This window comes from Lepisosteus platostomus, chromosome 9, assembly GCF_059453375.1.
Source record: "Lepisosteus platostomus isolate fLepPlt1 chromosome 9, fLepPlt1.hap1, whole genome shotgun sequence".
NCBI classification, from domain to species: domain Eukaryota; kingdom Metazoa; phylum Chordata; class Actinopteri; order Semionotiformes; family Lepisosteidae; genus Lepisosteus; species Lepisosteus platostomus.
The window spans coordinates 49,977,826-50,004,460 of record NC_142619.1 but is presented as its reverse complement, the minus strand read 5'-3'; the positions used below and the strand labels follow the sequence as shown (position 1 = coordinate 50,004,460).

At 37.8% G+C, this 26,635-nt stretch overlaps 1 protein-coding gene across 2 annotated transcripts in view; it reads right to left on the bottom strand.

Annotated features, from left to right (window-relative positions):
* exoc4 (exocyst complex component 4) overlaps positions 1-26,635 on the bottom strand; it is a 225,777-nt gene that overhangs the window by 31,882 nt on the left and 167,260 nt on the right. The window contains exons 12-14 of one of the 2 annotated variants that reach the window (XM_088645406.1): positions 21,636-21,772; positions 16,736-16,894; positions 10,697-10,875 (exon numbers count right to left, since the gene is read on the bottom strand). In XM_088645406.1, the coding sequence (XP_088501532.1) occupies positions 10,697-10,875; positions 16,736-16,894; positions 21,636-21,772 (475 nt within the window). The remainder of the gene's footprint in view (positions 1-10,696; positions 10,876-16,735; positions 16,895-21,635; positions 21,773-26,635) is intronic. The other variant, XM_088645407.1, reaches the window with a different exon arrangement.

Here is a 26,635-nt window from a genome sequence, read left to right as displayed (position 1 = left end):
ATTATATTCCCTTTTAATCAAATTCTAAAAGTATGCTTGTTGACTCCGGTATCACGTTAGTTAAAGACTTCGAAGCTTACAATGTTTAGGGAGAAATGGAATACCGGTGTGTATTTTTTTCTTTAAAGTACCGAGACCAGCCATATACTGTATGTTTATGTTAAGATTTCCCTTCAGTGGTAAAATTAGATATGAATATTCAATACTTAAACGGGCACAGTTAAGACATTAAATATACATGTACATATTGTATACAGTACAGTTTGCATACGGTAATATGTTTATGTTACGCGATTAAAAAATAAATAAATAAAACTGGAAGGTCCAGCACCACCATTATGTTTATATGGTTGTTTTTGTTGGTTGGTTGTTATTATGGTTATTAATAATTCGATCTATAGTTGTAATCTGAGCCTAAATAAAAAGAAAAAGCAAGTGATTAGGTTTATGAGCAATCTAATTACTTATTCGTTTAAAACGCTATATAAAATAAAGTTTATTATTAATTTGCTGGACAGAGCGGTGAACATTATTATGCATAAGACAAAGATAACGATCCTGATCAGTTTAGAAATCTGTGTACGCTGTAAGGTTTTTACTTCTTAAACTTTTAAAATACACGTTTTGAATAGAAAGAAATCCTCTTCCTGGTAGTGTGTATAGCACGCCAGCACGTCTTTTTTCTCCAATCAGAGGGGTGTCAGATGGTGTCAGCCAATCACCATTCTGCGTTGGGTAGCAACGGGTGACTGTTCTCAGGCGGAAGATGTAAACAGCTTAATGTTCGTGTTAAATATTTTTTTTTTAATTCAATTAAACGGGCACAGTTAAGACATCAAATATACATATACATACTGTATACAGTACAGTTTGCATACGGTAATATGTTTATGTTACGCGATTAAAAAATAAATAAATAAAAATGAAAAGTCCAGCACCAGCTGGATTCGAACACACAGCCTGCCAGCTGTTAGTCACGCACCTAGACCAGTAGGCTACAGGAGAGCTCGCATGATCAGGCAGGCGAAACAGCCTTACACAGCCCTGCCGCAGAACACGGATATAATCATACCGTTATTAAATTCTTTAGATACGCGATTCCATATTATATTCCCTTTTAATCAAATTCTAAAAGTATGCTTGTTGACTCCGGTATCACATTAGTTAAAGACTTCGAAGCTTACAATGTTTAGGGAGAAATGGAATACTGGTGTGTATTTTTTTCTTTAAAGTACCAAGACCAGCCATATACTGTATGTTTACGTTCCAAAATTAATATCGTTTATGGCCTTCACACGCGTTACAGTATGCTCCTATTCTTTTTATGCTCAGCTACTAAGATTTCCCTTCAGTGGTAAAATTCAATATCTACAACGGGCACAGTAAAGACGTTTACAGTACAGTAAGTCTTTCTACGACAGACCAACGGACCACGAGTGCCCCTGTCGGTCAACCAATCACGCACCGCGGTATCGCGTGTCATCATACCTGCGGTATCTGTACTGCGGTGTCTGTACCGCGCACTTTGAATGGCTGCATCTGTATATAGGTGACTTTAACCAGCCACATTCATGGATCCCTATTTATGATATAAAGTGTTCAGTTTCTCCAAAGAGGATCTGCCTAACAATCCGCTTTGGAGGAATGTAACCTCTGCATTAAAACAAGGGTCAACTGTATTTGAATGACATAACTTTCGAGTAATTCTGTAAAGACACGAGGCTGGATGTAGATGTAAAAAATAACCCGAAATACAGTAGGCACCATGCAGTAAAACAAAATGGGCGGAGGAACTCAGTTATTTACTTTAGAACTCTTACATATTCAGAGACCATTCCCTGACAAACCATCATGTCTTCACTGAGACAAATATCATCAAATCTCATTAGAGTTAGGTTTTTTGATAAGCAGGCAGGGCAGTGAGTCCCATCACTTCAGTAAACAGTAATAATGAAGGGAGAGTCGACTGTCAGTGGTGATGAAGAGATATCTAAACACTCTATTAGTTTTTCATTTTCAGAATTAATGTTTTTTATGGTGTATGTACACTCACTGGTTAATGAACTGTCTCGTTAAGTAAATGGCCAGCAGCACAGCCTGAGGAAAGAAGCATAATTTCAGCAGAACTGGCAGGTAATTTAACCCTATGATTTCAGGTGAAACAGTACTAGGACTGACAGAATATTGACAGAGGAAGGCTGAGGATTTAATGAAAAACATACAGTATTTACTGAGGGTTATTTTGTACTCGGTTTTCCATTTATGTCACAAGGCAATGCTTTATATCAAGTTAAGAGATCCTTTTAATTTTTATACAAGCTCTCATACAAGCTCAATTATGTACTGTATATATTTCAACTATTGCAGACATAAACATCATTAATTAAACCACAAAATCATCATATGTGTTCTTGCATGGGTATTCCAATTGTTACTTAGTGTGTATTACTGTAATTGAGGTAATTACATCATTTGTACTAAACATCATACAGCAGTCCTTTGCCAAAACTTTTCATCTATGATATGAAGTCATGCAAAAAATAAAGTACACCCACTTTCAATTCCATGGTTTTATATATCAGGACATAAAAAAAAAATATCTAGACCATACCAGGTCCTACAGTTAGGTAAATCTAACCTAAGGTGATAAACAACACAGAGCAGATTCCACTATGTCATTTTTTATTTAACAATAAATAAGCCAACATTAAGAAGCCATGTGTGAAAAACTAAGTACACCAGATGATTCAGTAGCTTGTAGAACCGCCTTTAACAGCAATGACTTGAAGTAATCATTTTCTGTATGAGTTTATCAGTCTCTCACAATGTTTTGGAGGAATTTTGGCCCACTCTTCTTTACAACATTGCTTCAGTTCATTGATGTTTGAGGACATTCGTTTATGCACAGCTCTCTTAAGCCTTAACCTTAAGTTAAGGTCCCGCCACAGCATCTCAATGGTGTTGAAGTCTGGACTTTAACTTGGCCATTCCAACACATGTAGATTTGCTGGTGTGCTTGGGATCACTGTCCTGTTCCATGACCCAATTTTGGCCAAGCTTCAGCTGTTGGACAGATGGCCTCACATTTGTCTCTAGAATACTTGCAGTATGACTGCAAGGTGCCCAGATCCTGTGGCTACGAAACAAGCCCAAATCATCACCCCTCCACTACCGTGCTTGATGGTTGGTACAGTATGAGGTGTTTATTTTCTTACGCTGTGTTTTGTTTTTCGCCAAACATGGTGTTGTGCATAATGACCAAACATCTCCACTTTGGTCTTGTCTGTCTAAAGCACACTGTTCCAGAAATCTTCTTGTTTGTTCAGATGCAACTTTGCAAACCTAAGCCATGTTCTTTTTGGAGGGAAGGGGCTTTCTCCTGGCTACCCTTCCATGAAAGCCATACTTGTTCAGTCTTTTTCTGATCGTATTGTCATGAACTTTAACATTTAACATGTTAACCGGGTCTATAGATCCCTAGATGTAGCTCTTTGTTTCATTACGATTTCTCTGAGCATTATACGGTCTGACCTTGGAGTGAATTTGCTGGGACGCCGACTCCTGGGAAGATTGGCAACTGTCTTGAATGTTCTCCATTTGATGAGCAGCAACAATTGGTTCTCTGTACTTAATTTTTCACACATGGTTTCTGCATTTAAGCTTACTTTTTGTTGAACAAACAACGACATAGTGAAATCTGTTATGTGTTGTCTGTTATCTGAGGATAGATTTGTCTAATTATAGAAGTTGGTGAGGACCAGACAGTTGTTATTTATGCCCTGATATGTAAAACCACTGAATTGAAAGAGAGTGTACTTTCTTTTTCACCTGACTGTATTCTATACCATAACTCACTATACTTTTCAGAGACTGGGGTAAAAAATTACACCTGTAATAACTAAACAGATGATAAAAGATTCCCACCAAATGGAATCCGACTTTGTTTAGAGTCTTATAGCTGGCAGGGTCTTGTTCAAATGGAACTGAAATAGCAGAAAAGCAATGTAGTTAATGGGAGTTTAAAATATAAACAAATATAACAAATTCAGCTCTTCTGTCAGCTTTGACATATTTTTATAGGAATTAAATTCTGTGGAACTACTGTACAACACACTACCAAACAGTGACCACACTGGCCAAGTAGCCTGCTCTCATTTATAACCTTTATTATGTCCTTGTGGACATAATAAAAGCTCTCATAGTTATTAATTGTTCCACTGGAAGGGGAAAAAAGGAAGAGCTGGATTTTTACCTTTACTGAAAAAAGTCACAGGTATAGTATGTTATTTAAACAACTGTAGAACGGTTCAGAAAAACTGAATCTTTTTTTGAACATGTGCTCTTTGTATGTTGTGTTTACATGCAAAGGCATCATTTGTCCCCAATTCAGTTCACATGAAATTATCCTTCACTTCAACAGAAAAAGCACAAACTAGAAAAAAATTGCAGTACTCATTTTCAACACTGAATTTTGAAACACATTCCTAAAAGTGCTTTGAATACATTCTAGATTTTCCAAAGTGAATACCCTGATGACTTCTTAGAAGAAGTCTAATGATTTCAATTTTTTTGCCTACTATAAAAACAGAACATGAAAATCCAATTTAAAAACTCATTCAGAATTATAATTTAGGAGAAAAGTATTGTTTATTAAATTTCTGACACACCCTAAATTCATTTTGCGCAACTGAAGAGCTTTGAAAACAAGTAATTTTTAAATAGGCTCTTCTTCTCTATTATTAGATTTATCAGACTGGTTTATTATTGGGTTTTTTTTTTGGAAGGTGTACTGACACCCCTGCCTCCTCCACATTTTTGCTAATGAACTGGTATATTGTCAAATCAAAAAATAAATATTACCAAGACTTTTCAGCAGTATTAATTAAAAAATGAACATAATTGTTTTGTGACCAATTAACCTCTGTTTAAGGCAACTTCCTTTATAAAAACAGATAAAATCTTTAAGAGCAAGAGTTTAACCAACCTCTGTACACTGGGCGTCTTGGCTGATATCTGAGGGCAGAAGGGTCTGTTAACTGTTTATTCTATGTCTTGCTTTGGAGGATCACCAACTTTGATGAAGCGATCAAGATGTTCAAGGCTCTGTGGCTACCAATTTAGATTGCTGAACAGACTGTCTGCGTTGGTATGTAGACTACTTGTGCTGACATCTTTTTTCTTTCACGTTTTTTGGAGCTTATCCAATTATTTTCTAATCTTATCTCTACAAACCTTCTGTTCATTTCCATCTGTAGAGGGTGAGGGTTGCAAATATAACTAGCAAAAAAAGAAGAAAAGATGAAGTATCACTGGCAGCAAAAAAAAGTTGAATCTTTTTCTTCTTCATGTTAAAAAGTTAACTCTATTTTGAACTAACACCAAAAAGTACATTTAAAAGCCAGAAATGCAGACCTATTTCCTTGTGGAATCAAAGTACATTAATAATGCATACTCTTGCTAAAACCTTTAATTATTCTGTATATGTAAAGTGAATGACATCTGCACAGGGAGTCTATTGTTGCGGTCTGTTATAACCTTTGACTGCACTTGACAGAAAATGTCTCTTCGGCATTTCCTTTGCTTATAGCCCCAAAGGCAGAATTCAAGGTGGATTTCATAAAGATTATGTAAATTAAGCACTACACTGCTTGAGGTAGTGTACCTACACTGGGGTCAAGGTAAGACTTCAAGTGAAACTTTCATTCCTTTGAATTGGGAATTACAGGGTATGGTATTGTAGTTTTGAGCTACTGTATATGGGGAAAAAATACAATTAAATTAAAAACTAATTGTCATTCAGATGCAGACTGGTAAATTGAAGCTGCCATCTTCTTGTGTTTTGCCCTCAGTAGAGGCTTCTTCCTTGTAATCCAGTCATAAAAAGCCATATTCATGCAGTCAACGTCAAACAGGAAATTCTCCCACTTCATATTCTTAGGATGTCAATTCACGTCGGAGATCTCTAACTTGCTTTCGTTTTTTTTTCGTCTGCCTCCCAAACTTCCTCTCACAGCCCATGAGAACAAAATCTACTTCCACTCTCTTTCTGGCAATGTGCCATGATACCAGTTGCCTTAATTTAAAAAAAAAAAACAGACAGTACAGTAGGATTTTTCTATTGTTATCCTGAAGCTTGTGGACGTCAATTGCAAGCATTCTTCAAAGAGCTCTCTAACCTCAACCATAATGATGTTACTGTACTTCCTTTTCTAACACAGGGAAACAACAAACTCCAGAGACTTCTGGAAGAGAAAAGAACAGAATATTATTGTACATTTGTTGGACTTTAGATTATATATTTAATATTTAGAGGTTTGAATAATTGCTACAGTTGTATTTCCTGAAATTCATTTATTTATGATAAAAGTCTTTCTTCTGTGTAATGCTTTTACAATTAGACTACAACATTTTATAGTTATTTTAAGCAAGGCTATCAAATTTGAATCTGTAAGTTCTATAACGGTGTCTGTTATGAGGTGATGCTGTTTTGGGAGTATGAACATAGCTGTAGGGTCTTTAATTTCTCCTTAAACAGAAGTTAAAAAATCAACTCTGCCATTAAGCTGCTCTAAGAACATTGTAAGGTATGCGCTACAGAAAGTTTAAATTGTTTTTATCTGTTTAGCTATTACCTGATGTATCAGCTTCTACATTTTTAACTTTGCACATGTTGGATTCTGGGTTGAAATGCAAATGCTTATATTATTGCAACAGAGCTCGCTGTATCACTTGCAAGTACACATCTAACACTACTGTACACTCATTCAAGGCCCTTCAGGACAATTCCGGATCACCCAGATGGCATCTTGTACCTCTAGCAACCTTATTTACTGTATCTCTTGCAGTAAATGCCCAGCCATGTACATTGGAGAAACAGGAAGGAGACTCAGAGACCGATACAGAGAACATGTTAGGGCTGTGAAGATTAAAGATCTCTCCAAGCCCATTGTTTCTCATTTCACCTCTGACGGCCATGACCACTCTAATCTCTCCGTCTGTGTTCTCAAAGATGGTTTTCCAAACTCATACATCAGAAAGACCACCGAAACCAAATTATCCTGCAGCTAGGATCACACCTCCTCCCTTCTCTTAACGACAGACTACTTTTCTTCTAAATTTTCTCCATTCATTGGAGGTTTCACTTCACACTTCTCTTCACCTATTCTGACTTCACACCTCTTGATTGGCCTCTCTTTCTGTCCCCTGCTCCCACCCCTCGCTCCTCCTCTCTCACAGCTTTTGTTCTCCTGCTACATTAACTTTGCTTACTGCCCTGTCTTTCTCACACCTGAAGAAGGCTCCACGGCCGAAACGTTGTGTTTTCTTCTCTTTTCAGCATGGAATAAACCTATTACTATATCCTTATATTATGCATGCAAGAGCAAATGTGATGCCACATATTTTACTGAGGTCTCTCAGAGGTGATGAGAATTGAATGTGCTTTTTTTTGCAGCCAGAACACCTTTAAAACAAAATCCACTTTAATCTTACAAACAAAACTTTTTAATTAAATCAAACAGAAAAATGAAGACTTGCTTCTGAACTGTAAGCCCATAGATTTCTAAAGACCTTGCAAAACACTAAACAGTCACAGCAGTATGAGTTTTTCTTCACAGGAACTTCAAGTGAGTAATGTAGCTGCTATAGTAATAGCTTGACAGTTAGTCTTTAGTTTTTGTGTCATCATGTATGCAAACCTTTTCCCATGCTGACACTCATTATAGCTGGGGAACACAGAGGCGGTACTCAGTCTCGCTGAATCTCAAGAGTTTTTCTTAATTCAATTAAGATTTTAATTTTAAAAACATTTGGAAAAGAAAGCATTTCCAAAGACATTTTTTTTCTTTGAAACCAGCCTGGCACTGTGCTCGGCAGGGCAATATTAACGTTCTAAAAGGGAAAGAGACCAATCTGAAAAAAATGCACTAACGCAGACTACTGATTTCAGGATGCGTGTTTAATTTGTAAGGTGATGCAATTTTAATTTTGAGAGTTAATTCAGCTCTGATAGTGAAAAATCAACATTACCTCATCAGGACGTTTTCCATGAGAATGTTAGTGGGATTTCTAACATTATCATATGGGATTTCTATTATTTGCACCCCCTTGTAACACAGCATTTAACAGACAGCTTTGGCTAACCAAGACAAATTTCCTTGCCAGTCCTTGTAAGTGGCTCTAAATGTCTCTTTTTTGCTAAAATACCCACAAAATGAATAACGAGCTCTCATTTTTACCACCAACAGGAAAGGGGTGGAATATTTTATGGCCGTTCCCCAGGCCCTATTTCTTGAGGCGTGTTAGGTTACCCCTCTTAATTGTAAATTAATTATGGTGAAAACAGAACTGACCTGGGTAACATTTTAATGAAGTGGAAAGGACAACTTGCCATATGAGCAGTAAAATGTCACAAATTGAATTGCAAAATTACATGTTACGTGGAGAAGGGAAATCAGATTTGAACATGATATGAAAAAAACAACTCATATCTCTGCATACATACCCAGAGGGATATAAAACATTCATGCATACCTGGCAGAAAAAATGAATTTTGTCGCCGAGCAGAAATAAATGCCTGTATATTCTAGGTACACTAATGTATAACAATACAGAGATAATTGTATACTTATATTACCTTCAGTCCAATTCCATAGAGCTGACTGAAGGATGTCCTAAGCTTTTACAGTTCATATACAGTACAATTACAGAGACCCTTCTGGGTGAAGTTTGCACATTTCTCCCACACGTTGCTGTTCTTTCTGGGTGCCCCAGTTTGTTCCCCACCTTAAAACAACATGTGGGTTCGACGGATTCGCTTCTCTTTTATGTGTGTGCGCAATAATGGAATGGCATCCTGTTCACTGTGAGTTTCTGCCTTGTGCCCTGTGCTTCTGGAATAGGCTCCAGGGGAAATATGCCAATTACTAGGAATACAGTAAGTAGATTTCAGATAATGGATAAACTCCAACAGCTAATTCCAAGATAGGGGGTTTCATATTTGTTCCAAGTGTTGCTGTCTTGCTGACAATGTAAATGCAAAAACAAAGTTTTAGAAGGAAAAGAAATAGGAGTAAGGCATAATAGAAAAACAATGAATGGTATCCTACACCAATTAACACTGAGTTTCTAACCAAGACTCAAACCTTAGAGTATCTGTTGTACTGTTAAATTACATATAGTTGAGACCATATGTGTTACAAGCAATGAAGCAGTACACAAAAAAAGCCAGTTTTGTATGCCATCTGCGCTGTATTCACAGACCACATGCCGAGAACCACTGGTGAAATATAGGCCTATTACGAAAATCATTTGTCCCAAAATACCTCACTAGTGCATGCAAACACAACAATCTTAGCAGAATGAGAAACATTTTAACATTAACTCTCCTGCATATCCGCAAAGAAAGCCATTATCTCCTCCTACACTCCATGCACACAAAATTTATCTCTCAAATATGCTGGAAAACATTATATACTGAGGCCTTTCAGGGATTTTATTTTTGCATGTTAAAACGGCTGCTTCAAGGTCGGTTTTAAAAACTTTTTGCAGCGCTGCACTACAAAGATCAGCTACTGGAATAAGCACCCTTAATCTCTGAATATTACACTAGAAGAAATGTGTATTAGTTTGAAAGACAAGAAAGAAGAAAATGACTTGTTCATACCTGACTGGTTCTGTAATATAAAATCCAATTTGGAAAAAGTAAAGATAAGGGGCCGGCTGCAGAAGTCCCATCAGCTTAGCAAACACTAAATAATGAACAATACTGAAGCTGTCCTATGTGATAAAACACTCCATTAATGGCACTGGTTAAATTAATGATAATTATGCCACGTTTTCAGTTGAGAGTTATTGAATTTTTATCTGGTTTAAGAGCAGTCTTGTACAGACATTTGAAAAAATAATAATAAAAGGTCATTTATAGCATAAGCAAACTTTGGAATGTTTCCTGTGAAAGTTCCATAGATAAAGACTTTGAGGTCTCCAGCATGGATGACAAAGAAGCTCTTTTCAAATGACAGTCCAAACAGTCGTCTCACTACAATGCCTTTCTAACAAATGCGTTTCCATTATGCCTTCCAATAAGGCAGAGGCCTACGCATGTAGTTTTTCATTTTGTTTCCTGTTATAAAATTACATTACAAAAAGCATGAACAAAGTAGCTAATGTGGCAGGAGAAAGGAATCCAATTAAAAACTCTAGCAAAGATTTGTGTGGATGATTTTCTCTATTAGCAAAACGGATAGAGAAAACTGAGCAGCCACAGTAGATCTACTGTACATCTTTAGTGAGCTTTAACAGTAGACCAATACATTTTAATAATTCTATTCCCTTTCTCTTTCTACAGCCTGGGTACCATTTAACCTAATTGGAAGAACTTAGCGAACAGTGCAGGGCACAAATGTCTTGCTGAAAAGAAGCTACATCTCAGTCAGATACAAAAGTAAGACTATTTTGGAGGAAACAGTGGCAGATTTTCTTTGGTGACAACTGGACAGCAATTCAGAGAACTCATCAGCAGGTAAGACAGATAAATCATATCCATGAGAAGTATCATTTGTCATGTCCAGAGAAGAAATCATATCCATGAGAGGTATCACTTCACACTGACATTTCTACAACTGTGAAAATGGTGTTTCTTAAGGGTTTTAATTTAATAGGAATTTCTGATTTTTTTAAAAGTTAGAGTACTTACTCTGTGTTGTTGGTAGGCTGGAGAAAAAGCCCTTAAGCCTCCCTGCTAGCCACTCAAGACTCTCATGGAGGTTTGCCAGGGCTTTCAGATCACTGACATCACGTAGAATTTCATTCTGAGGGATCAGCTTGTCTCCTAGGTTACCAGTGAGCACCTCTGACTCTTTAGCAAAGGCAGCCCTGGAAGGATAAAATAAAATCACAAAGGTTTACATTCCGTATTTGGACTTACAAAGCAATAGCACCTGCCTTGAAAAGACCTGGGCACTTGAACACAAAAAATGGCTAACATTAGCAGCCTGTCTTTGATTTCTGCTTCTGTGAGGAGTGGTAAAGTACACACACATCAACAACAAATTTCCATTCAAGAGTTGTGAACTGATAAGTGCCAGTTTTGTAAAAGCTCCAGACACAAACAAAATGACTTCAGTTCTTTACGCTGGTATTGAATCGTAAGAAGGGGACAAATGCTTGAGAAGCTTGAGAAACATCCCAATATCCCCCAAACCAAAATGCATTTGGTCCCTCTGTTTCTACAGCAGTTCATCAACTCTGGGAAAAGAAAAACAAAGCACGTATCGGTAAGGAGACCACCTCCTGCAATGTGGGAGCGTGGAAAGAGCAACAAAGGGCCCCAGGTGATGAAATTCAGGATTTCTGTGGATGAAGATATTCTGGCACCCGCACGTTTAAATAAAGGTTGAAAAGCGGCCAAGTGTCCGCATCAATACCAACCGGCATCTCAATGAGGCCTCCCGCATGCCCTTGACACAGGCTTCACATTCATTTCATGCCACTCTCTCCGTTACCTCTGGGAAAATTAGTTCCAATTATCCTGTAAGCAAACTATGAATATGAAAAGGGCTGCAGGGGAGAGAGCCAGGGCAGCGGGGCAGGACAGAGAGCCTGTCAACACAGAGAGCCTGTCCCCCCTGGGGAGTCGGTGACCATTTTCAGTCAGGTGCTCTGGGCATACTGAGAAGAAGACTTCATTTCTCCACACCGCCGGGCACTGCTGGGAGCAGAGTGGTACAACGGGCTCTCAAGCCACTCTTCTTGTTTTCACTGCCAGTGAGTCGTGCAGAAAAATAAATGAAACTGAGGTCTTCGTGTCAGCGCTTAGCTCTACCCCCCCCCCTCTTCTTATCACGGTACATTGTACTGCAAAAGTACAAATATGGCTAAAAAAATAACAAGCACCTGGTTCTAACAACCAATGGTGCTGATATTACGGCTCACAATGCGAGTTGCTGCACATCAACACCACCTGTATTTTTAATCTGTACGTTGGTTCAACAGTAAACAGTGACTAATGTGATGTGTCCCATGGTAGACAACCCTATTTTAATATTTCCCTTTTGTAAAAACAAACAGCTGTCAAACTGCAATTCCTTCCATTGTGCCAGCTACTCATTCAGTATACAACTTCTCCAAAGAATTGTATATTAAAAGAAGCCTGTTCAGTAGAGCATGGATCCACAATACAATGAAAATCTGTATGAGACTTTATTAAGTTTCCTGCAGTTCCTTACACAAAATACCCATCCTTTCAGAAAATTAATTCCGGACCAGCCAAAATTAATCAATTATGGACTGAACTCAGTACTAAACAGGCTAGACTGTAACCATTCTCACGTTCTTATCATTACATGTTTCCTTGGAGTCAAGGTAGCTAAGTTACCATTCTCTCTTCCTCTCACTTTTTTGATGCTGTCTGCTTACAGAGATTCTAGAGAGTCAGCTACTCATGCTTCTCTTAAGATAGACAGCAGTCCTCTGAAAGAATTGAAAACCTTCCTACAAAAGATTTCCCAATATCTTGGAAGATGAAATGCCAGTGGAATGCGGATTTTTACTGGAAACAGTTTATAAACCAAGTGAAACATCCTTTTAAACACAAGGATGAAAAAAATGTGTTCCAAAATAAAATAAATGCTACTTACACAACCATGTACTGTATAGTACTTTTTCTGCAGAAGCAGCAGTTGGGCGAACTATACTGTCGCTGGTCCCCTACTGTACTTCCTTTGCCTTCCTGCAAATTGTTCTCATCAGCTTCCATAACGACTGCATTACTATGGTAGAAGAAGGCTCCACAGCCGAAACGTTGTGTTTTCTTTCTTCTTTTTTTCAGCATGGAATAAACCTATTACTTGTTCCTTTGCAGTCTACGCATTCTGATGCAGCTACCCACTTGAATTACTATGGTAGATGCTTACTGTCTCTCTAGCAGCTTCTAATGATTGTAAAGTGGTGTGCACCTGAGCTATCCACATACTTTTGTGGTTCATTAAAAAAAAAAAGATTTGTTATTGTTCCACTCATGTGAACTCCTGATTATAATTTCTATAAGACAACGGTTTATTGCTAGCTTACCTTTTGTAGGAGTGTATAAGATTTACTGGTGTATGCATGATTTCAACTTCAATATGTATCGTTAGTAAAAACATAATGAGAGGAGCTCAAATGCTCCATCTAGCTTATTGGGTTGCTAGTAGCTAAGTTAAGCAGTCTGGGGATTTCCTCCAATCTTTTCTTTAAGATGCCAGAGTATCAGCTTTGACAACAAGGCTGGGTAGCTTGCTCTAGACTACCACGTGCATCTTGTTCTCATTTTTAAAATGCACTTCCCTGTAGCTTCTGAATAAATCCAATTGTTTGTGTAAAATATAAGATGACAACCCATCAATCCATCCTACTTGGTGTTGGTTTTAGTACCGGTTAATATACAGTATGCGTTTATGACATTAAGCAATGCAGGCTCTCTTTACATTCAATTGTTACCACACAAAATTAAAGCTCTCTCTGTAGCAGCAAAAGGACTTTGTATGACTAACATGATCTGATCTGTTTTCAGCTACACAATGAAAAAGTTCAGTTTGAGGCAATAATACTATTCAGAACAATTCATTTTAGCAGAGCGCTAACTGTTTTCCCTCACTTTGAACAAAAGCAATTTTTTATTGCCTTTTAATGAACTGAGTCTCTAACTCGTACATCATGAATATTGGATTCTCAGCAGTTATTTTCAGTCAGTGCTTCTACTTTTAAGAAATACTGAAAGACCAATCTATTTGCCTTACACAACGTGAATACTGTTCAATACTAGGAATACCAGGAATAAAGTGCTTCATTTTTCATTTCAGCTCTATCTTTCTCACTCAGAATCAGTTCACAGAAACTGGCACTCTAAAATGTCTCTCTCAAAGAGATGAATTTGAATGGCCTCCACTGTTTAAAATATATTGATCTAAAAATTGATTTTCAGAAGTTTTGCCAAAAGCTAAAGCTTTCTACCACTGGCTATTTTATTCAAAACGAGTGCTATCATGAACAATCTTCCTTCTTAACTGTACAAAGACATAACTAGATAGCCAATTTCCTGCTTGAAGCCTTCTTACTCAAAAGAACATTATTTTACTCAGAGGTGAGTATTACTCTTAAGCTGCTCTAAATATTATTTGAAATGGCATCAGCAATGCAGTCCAATGAATTGTCTGTAATTATTCTCCTTAAAATACCTGGCACTTTGTATTGGAAAATATATTACATTAATACTGTCATGTGATCCATCTTGTCTTCATCTTAACCCCTTAAGGCTTCTGAATAACAGTAAATAACAGCGTAATTCTCCTTCTGATCTAAAGGGGACAGCTTTAGCCATCAGTATCTGTCTAGATTTAGCCCAGAACTTCTCCATTAATGGACTTCATTAGGAAAACAGTTCATTTAGAGCCCTATAAAAATGCCCCCGTAAATGGTTATAATTCTTACAGCACACATCAGCTCTCTGCTGCTGAAGAATCTAATTAGCACTGAAGTTCAAGACTGGGTGTGCACAGCAATCAGATCTATGGAAGACTGTTAAATGAAGCGCAGATTTAAAAAGAACAAGCATTTTCTTCTGTGGAAAAGTGTAAAGAGTAAAACAAAAATAGGAATTTTCATTCAAAGAAGATTGATAAAAAAGAGGAGAAATCCGTTTTAATTGAACTCTTTTTTTTCTTTTATTAGAAAATGTCCCAAAAAAATTTTTTGGTTGCAGTTTGGTGTTAAGATAACTGAATTATGAGGTAACTGTTGAGTTCGTTTTCAGTCAGGAGGTGTTTCATTTATAAAACTCACAAAGAAACAGAAGTTCAAAGATGGTCACTATCATTCTGAATTAATGGCTAAGGTTTACAGATACTGCATTACTTTTTAGCAGCTGCTATTGGAAGTTTCATGCCGTAATGAATTAGTAAATTAGATGAGCATTATCCCCACAAGAAAAATAAGGCTTTGTGTCTATATTCAAAGGTAGTGTCTGTAGAATATAGCCTGTTATCAGCCTGTGAAGGTCATACACCATATGGTAGGTTACAGGAAAGAAAAGGCAGTGAGTGTTAGAAAGCAAACATGCAGACATTATTCTCCAAATGAAACCCAATTAGCAAAGATATAGTAAGGAAGCTGCAAGTTTTTATACCAAAAAAGATCTGGGGGGTTTTGGATGCCTCCATCTATTGAGTACGAATTCCCTATTTTGCTTGCAATCTCGGGTATATACTGCAGAGGCTGATTTTACATCTCCTTAATAAGATTAAATTAACCATACAGGAAGATGTCTTTTTAAATATTACTTTTTTGGTATTGATTTATTTTCATAACTTAGCCCGGTGAAGTGAATCCATTTTTAACAATAAACCCGACTTATAGGAATTGATCCGTTTTTTAAATCCACATTGACCGATGTACCGTTTTTTGACATTAGTTGATTCTGTTCCCCTCCCTTAAGATTCAATGACAGAATACGTTGGAAGCCCCTTAATCTTATTTTTAACAAGAAATGCTTCATGACAAAGAAGCACTGATAAAAGGATTTAGGTAGTGACACCACTTCATTTAACCTGCAACCTCTTCGAGAACAGTGCTATGTGACCCACAGTAAGACGTCAAATTAATCATATTTAGCTTTGTTTGTACGGGTACAGCCAAAAGGAATTTCCATTTAGCCGGCTGATGTACAGAGGAATTGAAAAGTCATTCTGAAGGAGATATGTAAGTCATGGGCATTCACATATTTTAAATAAATCATAGTGCTGAAACCTCTTGACAAGCACAGGGGGATTCTATTCAGATTCATATTTATGCTTAAATAGTTATTATATCCTGTATTCTCCCTTTTATCTGGGAGTGTTTTTAAAGTGATACATAACCTTCAGTAGTTTTATGCTTTACAGGCTATCAAATGTCCAATCAATTTTTATGTTTCTTAATTGAAAGAGATCACCTGTGAGGCCTTTGGATATCAGGGTTTGATTGCCTGAGCTGACACAACCTAGACAAATGGGTGCACTGGGGATGTCTCATAAAAGGCTGCCTGAAATCTAGCCTGAGAGTCACAGAGGACCCAGAGAAAGGAGTTTTATTTTGAAAACTCTTGCTGGACGAAGGCCCTCACAGCTTGAAGGCTCCAGGCAGTAGGATGGAATAGGGGGAAGCTAACCTGCAGTATGATTTCACAGTCCAGGGAAAATGCCAGTGGTCAAGCCTCCAGATAAGTGCCATTTAACATAATCAGGAAGCACAGTCTGAAATCAATCTGCTTTAATGATTAATACACATTGGATTATTTTACCAAATCGCACAGTGATGGAATCTCCTGGACTTTTGCCATCATGAGCAGAGAGAGAATGAAGAAATCAATTTTTGCAAAAAAACTCCCTTTTCAATTAACTCCCGCAACAGCCCATGGGTTTTCTGTTTACTCCTCTCAGTAAGATAAGACCACTTTATTGGCCTACACAATTGATTTATTAGGAATTTGTCTTTTCACATACCCCAACTTACTCTCCATGAGACACACAGACAGGGAGAGAAGCTTGGGGTCAGAGCGCAGGGTCAGCCATTTATACGTGCCCCTGGAGAAGTTGGGGTTGAGGGCCTTGCTCAGGGGCCCAATGGAGTAGGATTCCTCTGCCAGCCATGGAATACGAACCGACAACCTTCCAGCCACAGGCGCAGATCCTCAGCCACCACACCGCACAAGTACACTCACCTTGTGAAGTCCTCCTCATCCTCCCTCTTCTGTCTCAGCTGTCTAGGCTGTGCCATGCTGGCCCAGTTGGGGAGGGACTGGAGCAGCCTGCTGATGTCCTCATCCTTGGCCCACGACGCACTGATTGTCAGCTTCTCCTCAGACTGAACTATACCCCTGCTTACAAAACAACAAGCAGGAAACCTTATGTCACTGCAATGGAGAGAGGCAGTACAATTCATTTTTCACAGAAGGCGATCACTAGAATACCATTGTTGTTTTAGAAGCTGTGTTAGAATTTTTTGACTGGTGTGCTTATTGTAGATATTGTCTACTAATGGTTGTGAATTACAAGGCATAACACTTCAATTTAACAGATTAGGACTTTGGATAACTGATTAGGACACTACACATTTTATTACATTTTTCTAAACCAATTTTGAAAAAAAGGGAGTTGCCGATGAATCGGCAATGAAGAGTACATTTCAAACCACAATAAAACTACCAAGTACACGATAACGTGCTCAAGCTCCAAGTTACATCACTAAAGAGGCAAAGTTTCAAAGTATCCATATTACCACGTCGTTTGTGATTCAGAACGAGGTAACAAAAGTTCCACTGATACACAGTGGCTCTAATACATTGTAAACACGCTTTTGATCAAGTGAATTTTGCTTCTATATTAATAGTAATTATTTTCATGAAAACGACACATACTGTACATGTTTTAAGACATTTTTTCTAAGTATTGCGAAAAAAAGAGCAAACTGCCAACCAACTAAAATACTCTCATAATAATTGACATTGTTCCGAGACCATGTTTCTCATTCGTTTACAGCAGCTAGTGAGCAGGAAGGGCTGCTTTCATGCCACAAATCACACAAATTCTCGCTCTCGTCCGTGGCGAGACCAGCGGTTTCTCACCTGTCTGTGACAACATGGCAATCGTAATGTACTTTCACAAAGTTCACGATTTAACACTTAATTCCAAATTTGTCAAATTTTGCAATACCGTCAATCAATTTAATTTGTTACTGAGATTTAATAACAGGTCTGAGAAATTAGGACTGCAGTTCCCCTTTAAGTCATTAAAAGCCTCACATCTGCTCACGCCAGTCACTAGATACAGTATGCATGCTTAAAATGTGTGATCTATGCATGACTACTCCCTGTAACACCGCCAGAATAAACTTCATCTCCCGAGACTCACAGACACATGTTCTGCACCAGGAATAAGCTAGAATGATGAGCTAAGTTTTGCTGATTCTAGATTTATTACCACCCTTCATCATAAAAGTGCAATTATATATGTGCATATACTAGTAACATCATCACAAAATTCTTTACTTTTTTGGATTGAAACCATGATTTAACTCTTTCAATTTCCGTCATTAGACATCTCAGCATCCTTTTTGGACACTCATCTGCCCAAAGCAGTTGGCACTCAGCATTCAGTGTCAGCCAGCTGCAACTGGCAACATTAACTGGCATTGTGGCAACAGGCTTTATTGTACCCCAGCCTGATGTTCATACAGTGAACACACAATTATGAATGAAAAACAAATCTCCTTAAAACTTCACTGATGATGTAATCACGTACTGTAGGTTTTGCAAACTTGAAAACTGGCCACGGAGATGCATGTGAATAGGATTCTGATGCTCGAAATACAACATTAATTTTCTAATTTCCTGTCTGCCAACACACAACAAATACCCTTGTTTGTTCGTTGCATTGTTCACAAAGGGGGCATCTGTGAGGCTATTTGCTGAAGGTCTCCTGGGAAGCTGTACATGGGGAGAACACCTGGTCAGGTGACTGTGCACTGGTATGATAAACCCCCTGGCAACAGAAGAGCAGAGGTTCTCCATCTGCACCACCTGCTTTGGAGTAAACAAATGACTTCTTCCTCTCTGTTTTTTTTGTGGTTCAGTCCTACGGAACAAATGCTGAACGTTCCAAGAAATGAATACCTGCCCCCCTTTCAAGAAATAATTCGCACTTTTCGGCGCAATGCTTACAAATATAAAAGCAAAATCCAAAACAAATTCACAAAAATATTTATAGGCCCCCTCAAACAATCCTTAATGACACTCGGTGGGAAAAATATTGTTTACTAAGACTACAACAAAAGACGCTAGCTGGTAAGTTATTTAACATTCCTAGCTCAAAAGCAAGTATTTAGGGTAATTTCAAAGGCAATTAATTCCTGTGGTTACAATTAACTATAGTATAATTTTCAATTTTGTAAATGCAATGGCAACACTGGAAGCAAGAGGAAAAACTAAGAGCTGTATACTGTATGTACTTGCAGTGCTCTTTGACTACACAAAATGGGTCAATAAGAGCACCGGTATTAAACATATGATCAAGGAAAAAATTGTGTACTTTCAGTCCAAACATTAAACACTGATTATCAGGTTGATGCCTTTATTTCAAGCGACTATCATCTGTACACACGTATACAGCAGGGCTTTTACTGAAGCAATCTAAGTGAAGTCACTTGCTCAAGGGGACAAGATCAGCATCCTAGCTGGGATCTGAACCCAATATCTCCCAGCTGCAAGTGCAGAATCCTGACCACTACTCCATACTGCAGCACTATATAAACTACAGTAAATTTCAGCAATGAGAATTGTGAATTTCTTTCTCTGCAAAAAATAAGGCCCACTGTAATATTTTTTCTCACACTGCCTTTACATTAATTAACAAAGACTAAGAATGAGCATATCAGTCAGGGGGTGTGTATGAGGTGGGAAATGATTATTCTTATGCCCAAAGTGTGCCTAAAGAAATACCATTTTTTTTCACAAATCTAAATGAATAGGAAGGCTAAGCATACTGCTCAGTAATTCTTGACCAATATCTCCAAAATACCATTTTAGGAAAATATTTTAGAATGAGTTGTTGCTGTTCAATTACAAACGATAGATGCCGCAAAACATTTACATCTTACTGTAATTCTGCCAGGACAAAAGGTACTGTATGCTTACAGGCTCTCCTTATCAACTCAACAAATGTTGATAGTTGATAGTCCAGGACGTACTCACATTAGTCAGGTTTGCAGTGCTAGGAATGTTTTGGTTCGTCCTAACATTCCTTGTATCCACTCACTTCTTTCCTGATCTGATGGTATAAGGCTAATGCAAGCTTTTGACATGTGCAGGACTGATTATTGTAATGCAGTCCAGTGTGGATTTTCCAAACATTCTTAACAAGCTGCAGCAGGTTCAGAACGCAGCTGCTCAGATGTTAACTAAATTAAACTAAAATGCATGACCATACTGTATATCGCATGTCTCAGCTTCCTGGCACCTGCTCCCTGTGGATCTATAAAGAAAATCAGAATACTGCAGCTCACCTTTAAGGGCTTGAGTGGTTTGGTTCCTGACTACCTGAGTGAACTGTTAACTCCCTACACACCTGCACACTGTTTGTGATCTTCACACTACAATTTCCTTTCAATTCTCAAAACAAGACTCCGACACAGTTTTATTTCTCTGAGGCTGTGGAATGATCTCCCAGGTCTTCTAAGTTGACTGACTCTTTCAAATTCCATCTTATAATACTTTTATACTGCAATTTTCAAATCTGTGAAATGTATATAAACCTAAACCCTTTTGTTCTATTTTAAAGGGCCTTCACATGAAATATCTGTCTTAAATATTACGTAATAAAAAGGGGAAAAATCAGTTTGTCAAGCCTATACGGTAATAAAAACATATAACAGATAATAAAGATATTTAAGGCTTGTGAGGAAAAACAGAGCAAGTGAGCAGTGTCTATACATTCAAGTCATTTATTAAAAAATGGCAATGTGGCATTTTGCATATTACTCTGGCTCAGATGCCGATTTCTACATCTTCTTTAATCAGGTGCAGGTTTACAATTATCATTTCATTTCAAGCAAAGTTAATATTAATCAAAAAAGATCTACTAGCCAGCATAACCAGAAGACATTGCTTTACACTCGATTTACACAAGAGTTTGCTCTTCCCTGAATTATGACCACACAGCTCCCAGTATGACACTTAGATACACCCATATTTTGCCCTTAAGGCAAATTTATTAAGGCATGGAGAAATTCAAAAGCAAATCTTCATCATACATTATATTTGGAGAAGCTGATGTCTAATTTTTGATCAGTTAAATACAGAAGAGTAACTTTAATTAAACATGAGCAAGATTTACCTCAGACTTAGCAAAAGACAATATTTGCATAAGGATGTTAAACTGGCTTTTTTTTATTTCTCGCTTGATCGTTAGTATACAAGTGTAGCCAAATGGAACATTTGCCACAAACGGAGCCCCTCAAATTAATCTAAAGGCGCAGCTAAGCAAAAGGGTGAAATGAGTGGCGCTGGTCCATAGAAGACACAGCGCGAGTTCAGATAATGGGAGGTGATGTGGCAGCCACTGTAAGTGGAAAATGGACAGTCCAGAGACTGGCAAAAAAAAGTATCAAGCCAGCGAGGCATTAAAATGAGCCAAAGCATCCAATCACAAACCACTACCTTCTGATATTTTATACATTTTTTGTTAGTGGACAGTAAATGTCTCCTGCTACTACTGTCCATAACCTTATGTGGGATTACAGAACTATAACAAAACTCAAGTAAATCTAAGTATCTCGAAATATCTTGCACTGACTTCGAAGTTCCATCCATCCCTTTTCTAACCACTTTATCCAATACAGGGTCACAGAGGAGCCCGAGACTATCCCAGAGAAATTGAGAAATTTCTTGCAGTAAGAAGACATAATGGTGTCTTATGCTTATCTACAGCGAGATCAAAAGTAATAAGAAAATTCTCTTTTTATTTTTTAGATTTCAAAATATCTTAAAAGCTTGATCAAACTAGTATAATATGCTTTGGGATATCATTTCTGATGACAGCCAAGCAACTGCAGTTCAGTAATACTACCTGTATGCAGTGTTGCAGATCTCCTTGTACTCCTTCAGCTTGTCACACACCATCTCGAGAAACTGGTTGGAGTAAGCACTCAAGTCATGCATCAGATTCATTAAATCCTGGATAGATTTCTCCACTACCACTGTGCTCTGCAAAAAAAGGAAGAACAAAGAAAAACACACGACATGGAATTAAAAAAAGAATTGTTGAAATCAAAACACATCACAAATAAGCAAGGAGTTCCAGTCCTACAGGTTAATTGCAGGTGGAAAGTACATTTCGAGACACTGAAGTAGTAGATGCATAAATGTAATATCTGTCTTCTTCAAACAATAAGGAACTGATTTGTATTGCATACCGAGGGTCAGCTAAAATCAGAACTCTGGGATTAAAAACATCCATGTCTGTTTTTGTAAGGAAAATATACAGTACAGTAGTAATTAAAAAACCAGCGGGTATCTCAACCAGAGAGGTTATTCCATGCAGAAAAAAGAAAGGTATCATGTGTATCATGTGGACCAGTCTTAAATAATCCACAAAATAATGAGAGAATCTAACCTACGTGCCCTAAACCTTCAACCAGTACATTTAGAGAAGCACTTCTCAGCAAATTACAGTTGTGAGAAAAAGTTTGTGAACTTAATTTATCTGGTTTTCTGCATAAATGGCTCCTAAAATGTGATCTGATCTCATCTAAGTCATAATAATAAATAAATATATTTAACAAACAACACATACAAAATTTTACATTGTCATATCGTTATTGAACAAATGGTTTAAACAATCAAGGTAATTGATGGAAAACGTATGTGAACCTCTAGGATATTGACATTTTGAAAAGAGGGTAATTGGAGTCACGTACTCCAATCAATGAGTCAGGTGTTCCAATCAATTCAGGTGTGGGTTTGATCTGCCCTGCCATATAAAAAAAATCACATTATTTTGGTTACCTGCTCTTCACAACAGAATTCTGTTGAAGTGCAATATGGCCCGATCAAAAGAGATTTCAGAGGACCTCAGAAGAAGAGTTGTTAAAGCTCATAAGACTGGAAAGGGTTAAAAAAGGATTTCTAAAGACTTGGGCCTCCATCAGTCCACAGTCAGGCAGATAGTGTACAAATGGAAGAAATTCAGCACTGTTGCTACTCTCCCTAGGAGTGTGCGTCCTACAAAGATCAGTGCAAGGGCAATCCATACAATCCTCATCACAGGTGACAAAGAACCCTAGGGTGACAGCTAAGGATCTGCAGGCATCTCTTGCACTTGATAACGTCTGTGTTCATGAGTCTACCCTAAGAAAAAAACTGAACAAGAGTGGTGTTCTTGGGAGGTTACCACAGAGGAAACCACTGCTCTCCACAAAGACTTTGCTGCCCATCTCAAGTTTGCTAAAGACAACTTGGATGTTCCACAGCACTACTGGAACAATGTTCTGTGGACAGATGAAACAAAAGTTGAACTTTTTGGTAAATGTACACTGCGTTATGTTTGGAGAAACAAAACACTGCATACTAACACCAAACCCTCATCCCAGCTGTGAAGCATGGTAGAGGGAGTATAATGGTTTGGGGCTGCTTTGCCGCCTCAGGGCCTGGACGGCTTGCAATCCTTGAGGGACCAATGAATTCCAAGTTGTATCAGAAAATTCTACAGCAGAATGTCAGGGCGTCTGTCTCTGATCTAAAACTCAAAAGAAGTTGGGTCATGCAACATGACAATGATCTAAAACAGTGGTTCTCAAACTTTTTGGACCAAGTACCACCCCTAATCCAACCAAAGCATCCAAGTACCACCTACAAGTCATCATCTCATAGGAACCCCAGAAATTTTCAATGACCAACATGAGCGCGCGTGCACACACACTCACACATACATATAATAAATATTATAATAATACACTTTATTTGATATAGCGCCTTTAAAGGTGGCTTCTCAAAGTGTTTTACAGAAAAAAAATATTAACAACAACTCCTAAAAAAGCACCATTTCAGTGAGAGGAGTGAGCCTGTTTAGTTGAGCAAAGCAGATGTGAATTAATTTTTCGAGCCTTGATAAAATTCACAACAGAGTCTAACAGATATTAAATCGTCAGGCATTTTCTTGACGGCAAAGGTCTCGCGGTGGATGTTATAATGCGTACATTAATTTCTGGAGCAACCTCTCTAATTCGTGCAACTACACCGCTGTGTCGGCTTGTCATTGCTCTAGCACCGTCTGTACAAACTCAGACGCATTTTATCCAGTCGAGGCCATTCTCTTCGATAAATTCATTCAGAAGCTGAAATATGTGCTCTCCTGTAGTTCCTGTTGGTAGCGGTTTACAGAACAGAAAGTCTTCATGGGACATGCCCTCAAACTCGTATCTAACGTAAACAAGCAAATTGGCCAAATCGACTACAGACTCATCTAATTGCAGTGAAAAACATCTGCTCATCTTAACGCGCTCTATCAGTGTACTTTTGATATAATCCTTCATTTCAATAATTCTATGAATGACTGTGTCTTTCAGGGGGAGGGGGGCAGCAGGTCGAGCTGTTTAGCAGCTTTTTCTCTACACATAATACGTGTCAGCTCTTTTGCCAACGGTAAATAAGGTTCTTCAAAAATAGTGTAGCTTACCTGCTTTAGCAATACGCAAGCTTGCATTTTTCAGCGTTTCCGTTTTTATTTCCGTATTTATTTAAAGTTTCTATTTCATGCGCATGGGAGCGAAACACAGAGACGCTCGGTGTATTTTTCTCAAATTAGAACAGTTCTTAAATATTTTTCTGTTATCACACTTTCGTGTGCTCACAAGATGACCTGCGTTCGTAGCACGTATTTCTATGCATTCCTGTGTTTAGAACGTTGGCATAGTTCCAAAATCACGCACATTCTCCTTCCTCCCTATTTGCTGGAGATACAGTAGCTTTTTTTAAATACAATTGGTCACTTGCATCCGTAGCACGCATTCCTATAGAGTGGTATAGAATTACAGAGTATCTCTTGTGTCCACTGAAGTATTAGCGCGCACTGTATCGTAGTACGTAGGCTGCGTATTCGACACGTATTAAAATACAAAATATGAAAACCCGTCCCGATTTTTCAGCGCACACGACACAGTTCCAGGGTCATTTAGCGTACCACTTGGCGGCACTCCACGTACCACTGCCGGTACGCGTACCACAGTTTGAGAACCACTGATCTAAAACACGGGAGTAAATCAACAACAGAGTGGCTCAAACAGAAGAAATTACATATCTTGGCCAAGTCAGAGTCCTGACCTCAATCCTATTGAAATGCTGTGGCATAATCTAAAGCAGGCCGTTCAACCAAGACATCCCAAAAACATACATGAACTGAAACAGTTTTGTATAGAGGAATGGGCCAAAATACCTCCTATCCGCTGTGCAGGTCTGATCAGCAGCTAAAGAAAGCGTTTGGTTGAGGTTATTGCCAATATAGGGGTTCCACTAGTTATTAAATATAAGGGTTCACATACTTTTTCCCCATCAATGACCTTGATTGTTTAAACCATTTGTTCAATAAAGATACGGCAGTGTAAAATGTTGTGTATGTTGTTTGTTAAATAAGACTGTCTTTATTACTATGACTTAGATGAAGATCAGATCACATTTTAGGAGAAATTCATGCAGGATAATTCCTAAGAGCTCACAAATGTTTTCTCACAGCAGTATATGTGAAACTAAGCTTCCATTTTTTGCTTCCACGGTGTATTCACATTACATCTTTCTTATGGCAAACAATAAAAGCAAAACATCCTTTTTTAAGGAAGTATGAACCAAAAGGCTGCGCAATTTTGCATTCCCTTCTGGAATTAAAAGAAAAATTGCTGCAAGGAAAAAAAGTGAGAATGCATTAACAACAAACGCTGTTAAAGTTTTGTTATTGAGACTAAACCATTTCCATGTGGGATTAGGAAATTGAGTGTAACCCAGTAATGATGACAAATCAAGATCTAGGTTGGCTTGGAACACCTTCTGTGAACAATATATCTTCTCACAACCCACTGTGTCATGTGCAATACTTGCATGAGAAAATAGCTTTTCAGATGATAGCCTTTATATTTTTTATTACTCAACAGAGATGCTGATGTCTGTTATTGAGCTGCTCAGACATGATCCGCCTACATTCAATTTTAAGACTACTTATCACTGGGTTCTTAACATCTATCACCAGTATAGAAGACATGCTACAATGGGTGACCCATAGTTTTAACTCTAAATCACAGCTCTGTTCCCTTATCACTGAAACTAATTAAAATGATATCATGAAAATAATATGCTATATTTAGGTGGGATGAAACATTCCCTGAGGATATGCTGCCCCTAATGCAAACAATTTCTTTACTTATTTCTATATAGGCTGCATAAAGACAGTAATTCAGCTGATACTTTCACATTTCAAAACAAAAGATGAAAATAATGTCTCATTGATGATTGGTGGAAAATAAGTCAGTGAAGCAACTTAACTTCATGTAGTGCTTAAATCTTATTACAAATTCAAATGGAACCTGAATGCTACATTAACACTAATGGGGTTTCCACCAAATGTCTTCAAAAGGAGTTAAGAGACGTATTTTTCAGGAGCTTTTTTTCCCTGTATGTTTGCTTGCAAATAATGATCTAAATGGAAGCAAACAGTCCCGATATCAGAAATAGGATATACAGTATATCAAAAAGACATGCCATACTATGAAAATGCAAACTGTAAGGACATTTGAGTGATAAAAGTTCAGTCCAAAACATTTAAAAGGAAATCACAAAAAAATGAATGTGCTACATGAATATCAGTCTTAAAAATACAAAAAAGGCCCCCACCATAAAGAAAGGCACAAAGTGAAAGGCAGAAATAAGACTTTTCACAGAATTGTTAATTGTGTCAACTGAACTTGATTGTTTCTTTCTACCTCATCAGACAAGCAAGAAATGTGATTGTTAGGAGGATATATGAATATGAAAGGGATTTTTATTTACATCTCCAAGGCAGTTCTCTGTCCTGGCCAAGAGCCG